Source organism: Octopus bimaculoides, chromosome 24, assembly GCF_046866305.1.
Source record: "Octopus bimaculoides isolate indiv1 chromosome 24, ASM4686630v1, whole genome shotgun sequence".
Lineage (NCBI taxonomy): Eukaryota > Metazoa > Mollusca > Cephalopoda > Octopoda > Octopodidae > Octopus > Octopus bimaculoides.
The window spans coordinates 16175634-16185633 of record NC_142951.1 but is presented as its reverse complement, the minus strand read 5'-3'; the positions used below and the strand labels follow the sequence as shown (position 1 = coordinate 16185633).

The 10000-nt window shown below is 37.5% G+C and overlaps 1 protein-coding gene across 1 annotated transcript in view; it reads left to right on the top strand.

Annotated features, from left to right (window-relative positions):
• LOC106877382 (uncharacterized) overlaps positions 1-10000 on the top strand; it is a 900394-nt gene that overhangs the window by 507729 nt on the left and 382665 nt on the right. Inside the window, exon 10 of the mRNA XM_089341355.1 lies at positions 1-29. This exon is cut by the window's left edge and continues 76 nt beyond it. Within this exon, the coding sequence (XP_089197481.1) occupies positions 1-29 (29 nt within the window). The remainder of the gene's footprint in view (positions 30-10000) is intronic.

The following is a 10000-nucleotide window of genomic DNA, read 5'->3' as shown; positions in this document are numbered from 1 at the left end:
AAAATGAAGAAATTAAAAAATTAGATGAAGTAGGTTTACTTTCATTACTTTGTTAAAAAAATTTTAATTTCTGTTTCCATTTTTGTGTGTAATTATATATATATATATATATATATATATGTATGTATTTCTCTGTCCCACTAGACTGGTAGGAGAACAGGTGACTGGCAGATTTCCTGAAGTTAGTATTACAGATCATAAGATCATTTTCATCACAGAACTCCAGTAACCTGGTTCCTTCCTCATTGCAGGAATCAAATCTGTTGCCACATGTAAGCTCATGGATGTTGTCCAACATCACCGTTGAAATAGTCAACTACAAAGAGAAGGTCCCTGTTATTCATCGACAAGGCAGTCTGCAAGACATAAAAACAAATATATATATATATATATATATATATATAAAACAACAAAAATATGGATAAAGAAAATCACATCTTTAATTATAGAATTCACCTTACAAAACCAACAATTGTTTCTGTTGCATCAACATATTTAGATACAGAAAATATCATTCATATTAATGTATCTGAAAATACACGTTGACACAACATTTTCAAGGTGATACAAAAGTAGTTAAATTCAAATTGAACATGAACATGTACAAAAAGAACATTAAGAAGAATGTAATCTAAGAAAACCTTTTTGTGTTCAGCTCTATGTAACATCAGTAGATAACAAAAGAATAAAAACCAAATATATGAATTCTACATTACGACAATTAGAAACAAAAAGATTCTACATCTTGACAATTAGTTAAATATTTGTTTAATATAGTAAACTGTTTTAGAAAAATTATGCTTATTATTATATAATATATGAAAAGCAATTATAATTAAGAACTGAAATATTTAAATACCTTCTGAAGTTTATGAAATAGCATTAAAATTTAGTAATATTTATTTAGAAATAATTATATACACTGAACTCAAAAGAAACACAAGACGTGTATGACTGAAATATGTTTTAATTTCAATATGTCAGAAATAAATTTTGATAAATCTGAGAGTCAATTTCTTGGATGCATTTTCACCACAGTCTATGGGTTCTTGTCATGTGTTCTGGTAGTGGGTGGATCCAGCACATCAAGATTGTAGGGCGTGACATGTCCAATACCATGTATGCCCTCCCTGGGTATTCAAAACAGCCATATACCATCAGTACTTGGAGTACATGAGGCAGTTTGCAAAAGCCATAAGCACCTGTGCCCATACCCTGAGGAAAGCTGCCTCCAGTTCCACATGAGTTCTTGACCTTGGGACCACCTGGTTCAGCCATCTCTAGATTTCCTCCCACAGGTGTTCAATTGGGTTCAAATCCAAGCTGAGAGCCAACCATGGCATGGTTCTGATGTTGTGCTGATACAGGAAGTCCATGGTGACTCTGGCCGTGTTGGAGGGAGCATTGTCCTGTTGGAACATGTGGCTATGGTGATGCGCAAAGAAGGGGACAATGTGAGGTCTTAGGATCTGGTCAACATAGCGCTGTGCTGTGATGCCATTCCCTCTGCCTGCACCAACATTTTGGAACACATGGGGCCCAGTTCTCTGATTCAGGCCTGTAGCATCCCAAACCATGATGCTTTGGCCACTCCACACATCTCTCTCCATGACACGTGTCTCTGTAGCATTCACCCTCCTTCACCACACCCTCACTCTGCCATCTGAGGTGGAAACGTAGTACCAGCTCTCGTCAGAAAAGACTGTCAACTGCCATTGTTGATGCCATCAATGTCGGTGCAGTGTAGCCCACTGTAGTTGTGCCTGACGGTGGTGAGCAATAAGGACAGGCCCTCGAGCAGGATGGACGACAATGCAGGTTGTTGGCAGCCAGTTGATGTCATACCATGTAGTCACTGATGGATCGCTGTCCAGTACCAATGGTCTCGCAAGCTGTCACACTGGCTAGTCTGAAGCAATCATGGAGGAGTTGCAGATGAATGAAGCAGTCCTGCCTGGGCATGGTCACTCAGGGACACCCTCTGCAGGCACAATCTGCAGTACTGTTGGTGGTGTTGTATCACTGTTGCAGGTGATAAATGGACATTGTAAGCTTTCACAATGACCAGGGCATGCTGTCCTATTTGTTTTCTCTGCACTGCTGACAATCGGGTCATACCTGATGTGTCCAAATTACAAATGCTAGAAATGTGGTTCAAATTGATTTTTATACCCATAACCGCCACGAGTTGCACGTGCATTTCAGTTTTCATGACAGTTGTTTGCGACTGCAACCCACGGCATTCAGTGCAGCTATGTTTTGTTATCTTGTTACAGGGAAAGTCAAAAAGTTACCTGCAATTTGGGTCTCAGCCATAAACCAGCATGTCTTGGAATATTTACACTTACATCCCCAAAATAAATTTTCAGAATTTACCATATAAAAGTGACATTTGAAAAAAATCGTGTTTTCTTTTGCCGTTCAGTGTAATACATTTCTTCAAGGCAAAGATCACATTTAAAATTGCCGATATTCTACAATGGTGCATAACTAATAATGGACCACTTTAAATCATATGTAATGTTCCTCTCATTTAAATCCCAAATGCACTTACTAAGATTTGTAGAATTACTGTTTCTTCTATACTTAAATGAATGAGAATGATTATGAAATCTAGATTTCCAAATTGTAGCAGATGAACCTGTGTAATAATACTTATGATCCTTTGTTATTATCTTACATTGATACATTATATTTTTCTTTAAACACTGATTTTCTAAAGGAATTCACTTGTATTTGGCACTCATGGTTAAAAGAATTCCTACTAGTCCTCCTCTCAAAATTAGGTGTTAAGGCAGGATTATTATTATTATTAATGATTTTAAAACTAGGCTTTAACTGTATTATCAGAGTCAGAATTACTTTTACTTAAAGAAGCTAATTCAGGGAAATTATCATTAGAGCTAATTTCACAATTCCCACTATCGATTTTACTCTTGTTTACAGATTTTTGAGTTGAGATATTCCCTAATTTTCCATTCATTATGTGCTGCTATAATCTCAGCTAAATTTCTTTTGATTGAATATGGAGATTGTATTCTATAGCAATTAAATAATTTCCCATATTTACTTGAAGGTGGGAAATATTTATCTAGTGCAGCTATGAAGAAATCAGAAAATGTGAAGTTGATATAATACTAACTGCTAGGAAAACCATGATTGAATCCAATGGAAAGTACTGGGCTAGAACCTGATACACCTAATTATTTCAACATTACTATGGGGACCAGTGACTCAGCTCAAGTAACCAATTTAGTGGGTATTTGTATTCTTAATTGTATACATAGGGAATTTACTGAGTTAGGGGGTGGATATAGAGATGATGCACTATTCACTATATATAATATCTACTAAGGTTGACTTAGAAAGTTCCTAAAAACATCTTTTCAAATTCTTTAAACATCTTGGTCTCCCTATCTCAATAGAAAATGATTATACATAGGTTAACTTCCTTAATGCTACTCTGGACTTAAGCACATGCATACACCTAAGTGATGCATCAAATTTACCCGCCCTGTTTATTTCTACACCTTGGTCTTTTGGCTTGGCTCTTCTTTAGCAGATTTCACTCTGTTGCTAGTAAACCATTTGGATCATTTCAGTGGTTCACTCTATGCCCACAATGTTCCTGTTGACTTTCACATAACATTCAGATTGACTCCCATGAGCTCCAGTATCACTCATCTGACAAGACCCACAAAAAGTGTCATAACCTTTCTCTTCCTCTTCTCCCCATCTCCCTCTTCCCTACCTCTTTCCCTCCTCGTCCTTCTCTTCACCTCCTCCTCTTCCTTCTCCTCATCTTCTCACTCACTCCTCTTCCTCCTTCTCTTTCCCGTTCACCTCCTCCCCTCCCTTTCTCATGCAAACAAACACAAAAACTTATATTCCTGTGCAAAGTCTTTTTGGAAAAAGCAAATTCATGCTGTCTACATGTAGGCATATAAAGTGTTTGCATATTTGTGCGAAATGCACACACACACATGCACACATACATGCATACATACATATACACACACACACACAAACACACACACACACACACACACACACACACACACACACACACACACACACACACATATATATATATATATATATATATATATATATATATTTATCTATTTAATTGAACATGTATTGATTTCATCTCATAATAAATTTCATTTGCATATATTTTATTTTGTTATTTATTGTCTTAAGTAGAGACAATTAGGGACAGGCCAATAATGATGCGTTAATTTTTAATTCTGTCTTCTACCCAAAGACATGAGGCAAGAATTTCTGGAAGAAGTTTTTTAAAAAAATCAATTCTTACATATTGATTGATTTGAAAAAGCAAGCGATTTCATTTCATAATTTTATTTGATATATTTTTGTCATAGTCTAACCCTCCATCATCTCACCCCACCCCTCATCAATTTTTGAGATTGTGTACATGTGTGTGATTATGTATATACATGCATGTGTCTGTTTGTGGATATGTGTACTTGTGTGTGTGTGTGTGTGTGTATACATACATACGTACATATATGTGTCCATTTATGTATAGCATATTTGCATGTGTTTGTGTGTGTATATGTCTATGCATTTGTGTATATGCATATTTGTATATGTTTGTATGTATACATAGTTGTGAGTGTTTGTGTATATACATACCTGTGTGTGCGTGTATATATATATATATATATATATATACATACACACACATACATACAAACATGTATGCTTGTGTGTATACACACTTCTGTGTGTTTGTGTATATACATACTTGTGCATGTGTGTGTGTGTTTATATATATATATATATATATATATATATATATATTTACATACACACACACACACATGTGCACTCATGTATAGCATATTTGTGTGTGTGTTTCTGTAGGCATACATGTGTATGCTTGTGTAAATACGTACTTGAGTATTTTTGTGTATACATACTTGTTTGTGTATGCACACTCACACAAATGCACTCACTCATACACACACAGGTGCACTCACTCACCCATACATACACACACACAAATGCACTCACTCACTCATACATACACAAATGCATTCACCCACCCATATATGCACACATGCATAAGTGCACATATACACACATATATATGCACATAACTCACACACACACATGCACTCAGCCACCTACACATACATGCACATATTCACAAGCATACAAAACACACACACACACACACACACTCTTATACACCTGGGTTTCTTTAACAAAACATCTTGTTCTTGGCCTGTACCATGGAGAAGAATTTTCCAGTTGTAGGAATACATGTTCAGCCATGCCTGCAGGGAGTCTTAGATAATTGCAGGTTTTCCTGATTTTGGTTCTGTACAGTCTCAGTCAACCTCATTTAACCATCCCTACTGGGATTGATGGTGAAAGCATATGGCTCGGTGATTAGCACATGAAGCCCACGATCATATGGTAGTGAGTTTGATTCCCAGATTGGGCTGTGTGTTACATCATTGAGTAAGACATTTTACTTCATGTTGCTCCAGTTCACTCAGCTGTAGAAATGAGTTGCGACGTCACTGGCGCCAAGCTGTATCAGCCTTTGCCTTTCCCTTGGGTAACATCAGTGGCATGGAGAGGGGAGGCTGGTATGCACGGGCGACTGCTGTTCCTCCATAAACAACCTTGTCCAAACTTGTGCCTCAGAGGGTAACTTTGTAGGTGCAATCCCATGGTCATTCATGACCGAAGGGGAACTTCTGCTGGGATTGATGTAGAAGGATGTCATACAGGATTGTCTGGAGTGTGGTGTGAAGAGTTGTGGACTGAACTAACGAAATGGGTCTACATTGATATTGATTATAAGGATTCAGTTCTTTAATCAGCTGAATCTACTTGATCTTTGTATTAGCATATGAGTGGCTGCATATTCCACAGCTTCTTCAACACAAGCATGTCTGTGTGGTGAAGAAGCTCACTTTGTGACCACATGGTTTTGGGTTCAGTTCCACTGTGTGACAACAGCATGGGCTGACCAAAGTCTTGTGACTGGATTTGCTAGAGGGAAACTGGAAAAAGCCCGTCATGTGTGTCTTTGTATGTGTTTAACAACCGGTGTTGGTATGTTTACATCCCTGTAATTTAATGGTTTGGCAAAAGTCACCAAGAGAATAAGTACAAGGCTTAAAAATAAGTGCTGGGGGTTGATTCATTTGACTAAAATTTCTTGAGGTGGTGCTCCAGCATGATAACTGTTTAATGACTACAACAAATAAAAAAAAAAGATAAAAAATTAGGCATGTATTCAGAAAGTTCTGCAAGCCCCAGTTTTCCCATGATAGATAGATATATACTGGATTATCTAGTTCAGTGGTTCTCAACCATTTTCCCATATGGACCCCTTTGATTGCTATTTTATTCTGGTTTAAAAACTAGTCTTACAGACACTTCTTTCAAAACACCTATTTTGTTTTACACTCATTAACTTATGTAGGTTGAACTTTGTAAAACATGGTCCTCGTCCATTTTTTTTATCTACAGACCGTTTTGGTTACTGTTTTAATCTGGTGACCCCCCCCCCCCCATAGCTATTCAATGTTTAAAAAATAGTTTCAAAATTCCTATTTTGGTTTTCACACATTCACTTGCTATGAACTATGTAAAACATCAGAGAAAGAAACTTAGTTGTTTCTTGCAATAAATACAAAATTGTTTCATGGGCCCTATATACACTACTGTTGGTCCCAATTTAAAATTTTACTTGTGTGGACCCCCAAAACAAAAGGACCCATGTTTGAGAACCATTGGCCTAGTGTAATATATGAGTTAGAATTAAAAAGTTCCTGGATTAGTTCTGTAGCATACAAACAGATGGCAGCACACAGTTGTGTGCGCAGTGAAAGTTAGCAGTGACGTTCATGAAGCAGTGTGCTGAGTGACATCACTGTGTTTACTTCAGAGGCTGTGAAAGTTGTGTTTTTGTGATCACGTATATGCTGTAGTCTGCGATTTTGTCATAGATAGGAACAAAGAGCCAACATTAAATTTTGTGTTAAACTCAAGAAGTCTGCTACAAAGACATTGAGCATTCTTTGGTAAGCTTACAGTGATGAGGCAATGTTTTGAGTGACACAGGTGCATGACAGAGCTGCTGTTCAGTCAAGGGCATGCTCATAATTGTTTTCAATATCTGTGGTATTGTGCATTGAGAACTCATCCTCCAGGGCCAGACTATCAATCAAGAGTTCTACTGCAACATTTTGAAGCATTTGTAGAAGGACATTCAGTGAAAGTGACTGGATCTGTGTGGAATACAAAGAATTGGATTCTTCACGATGACAATGTTACTGAGCTCTCCTCACTCATGAGTTTCTTGCCAAAAGCAACATGGTATCATTTCGGCACCTGCCCTATTTGCCAGATTTAGCACTTGTGGGCTGCCATCTCTTCACCAAGTTGAAAATGCAGCTCAAAAGTCGCCATTTTAACACTGTTGTCCAGATCCAGAGCAAATTGCAGAAGGTCCTTGACTCGCTTACAGAAAACGACTTCCAGGACAGATTCCAGAAGTGGCAGGAATGCTGGGATTGGTGTATTGCTATGCAAGGTGACTATTTCGAAGGTGATGATGTTAAAACTTAGGTAAATAAGTTATTTTTTATTAAACATAACTAGTCCAGGAACATTTTGATTCCACCTTGTAATGTTGTGATAACATTGGGTTGATAAAGTAGGACTGGATGTTGATTGATGTGCTGGACATAGTGTTGGCAGCTGACCTTCTGACCAAACCAAGAAAGCTGGATTGATTGGATTTCCATTGTTGACACTGTGTCAGTTACAACTCATGAGAGAAGTGTCTTTTTTTTTTTGTCCTCTCTGCAAGTGTCTTCTTTAGCCCTGGACTGACCCAGGCCTTGTGAGTGAATTTGGTGGGCAGAAACTGAAATAAACTCATCATAGGCACAGACATGACTCTGTGGTATGAAGCATGCTTCCTAGTCAAATAGTTCTGGGTTCAGCATCATTGGAGAAACTGAAGGAAACTGAAAGAAGCCCATCATATGTGTATGTGTTTGTGTCTCTGTTTGTCCCTCACCACTTTTTGAGAACTGGTGTTTATGACCCTGTAACTTAACAGTTCGGTAATTGAGACTGATAGAATAAGTACCAGGCTTAAAGAAAAAAAAGAAGTGCTGGGGTCTATTCATTTGACTAAAAATTCTCCAGCTGCAGTCTAATCACTGAAACAATTAAAAGAATAAAAGTGTGTGTGTGTGTGTGTAACATGCATTTGTTACCTTCTCTTTGTCTTGACATTGTGTGGTAGTTGTAAACGAGTTTCACTGTCATGTTAGTAGTGTCCTTCTTTTCCAGCCTCCTGTGAATGCATGCCTGATCATGGGGAAATACTCATCATCAAGATCCCTTAAGTGATGCAGCCAGTTGTTGGGGTGCCACTGTAGACACCTTCATAGTCATCTATTGTCACTGGTCTCTGTTCTCTGTCATGTGTAGCAGGTTCTTTGTGTTGTGACCTGTCCAGTCTTTGATGTTGTAAAACCAGGATTTTCTCTGCCTGTCTTTTACCCTCCTTCAACTGTGCCCTGAAGAATGGTACCAAGCCGGTTTTTGTCTTTTTACCTGTGCAAAAAGCAGTTCTTGTCTGCCAGCGTATTTGTTGGCTTGCTGCCTGACAAAGCTGTCCATTTTATGTTCTGTGTACGGGAAATACTATGTTGCCTTGAAAAAGGTAAGGTTGGCAACAAGAAAGGTTTCCAGCCATAGGAAATCTGCCTCAACAAATTCTGTCCAGCCCATGCAAGCATGGAAAAGTGGATATTGAAATGACGATGATGATACCTCCCCCTATCCCCTCGTCCTCCTCCAAATACATTCCTAATTTTTAATTCCAACAATAATCACACTGTATTTTTGATTTGAAGTTACTGTAAGCTTGTTCCCTCTCAAGAATCAACCAAATAAACTTTGAATTTATGACATCATTCTCTGTAAAAGAAATATAAATTTTGACAAATTTTAATCAGGGTTGATGAACAAATATTTGTATTTATAAAATCGATTTTTGTATATTCAATTGTTCCAGTGTTTTCTTCAACTCATCTCTTGCTTGTCTGTATTGTATTGTTGTCTATATGTAATACATGTGTGTGTACATATGTATGTGTGTATATATATATATATGTGTGTGTGTATATATATGCACATGCACACACACGCACATTTATATTTGTATAAAGTCATCTTTAATACGTTTTCGTGCATTTAGACATGACAAGACCTACGACTGCAGGAATAGTCCCAACAGGAAATTCTCCACCAAGACTTGTGCAAATATACATTTTATTTTGGGTTGTGGCTGATATCATTAGATTGTAGGACACGTGTTTCTGTATCATTCTGCTTTGTCAGCTACAAAGACTAATTCAGTCACTCACAGCCCAGTAAATATAGAATTATATGGAGAAAGCAAACAGAAAGTTTGCTGTGTACATACCACTTGATCAAGCTGGAATTAAATAGTAATGTCACATGAAGCTGTACTGAATAAAATGTAGTCATGTAACATTATGTTTAACACATTCAAGTGTATTTGGACATGATAAGATATATTGCTGCAGCAGTAGCCTTCTTATTACCAACTTCACCTGCTTCCAAGCAAGGTAGTACTTCCCCATTGTATGACATGTTTTCATAGCTGATTAGAAACACTTGACACCATTCTGTGCTTGTATGATATCTAGACAAAGATACAGCAACTTGTTGTAATAGACACTAACACACACACACATCAGATAGGTTTCTTTCAGTTTCCATTAATCTAATTCACTCCTGAGGCTTTGGTTGGGCTGGGACTCTTGTAGAAGACCCATATTGAGGGCCATTCAGTGGAACCAAACCCAAAATTATATGGTTGGGAAACAAACCTTTGAACAATTTAGCCATGCATATGTGTGTGTGTTAATATCGAACAATGAAAATGAGTGCTCAATACCGCATTGGT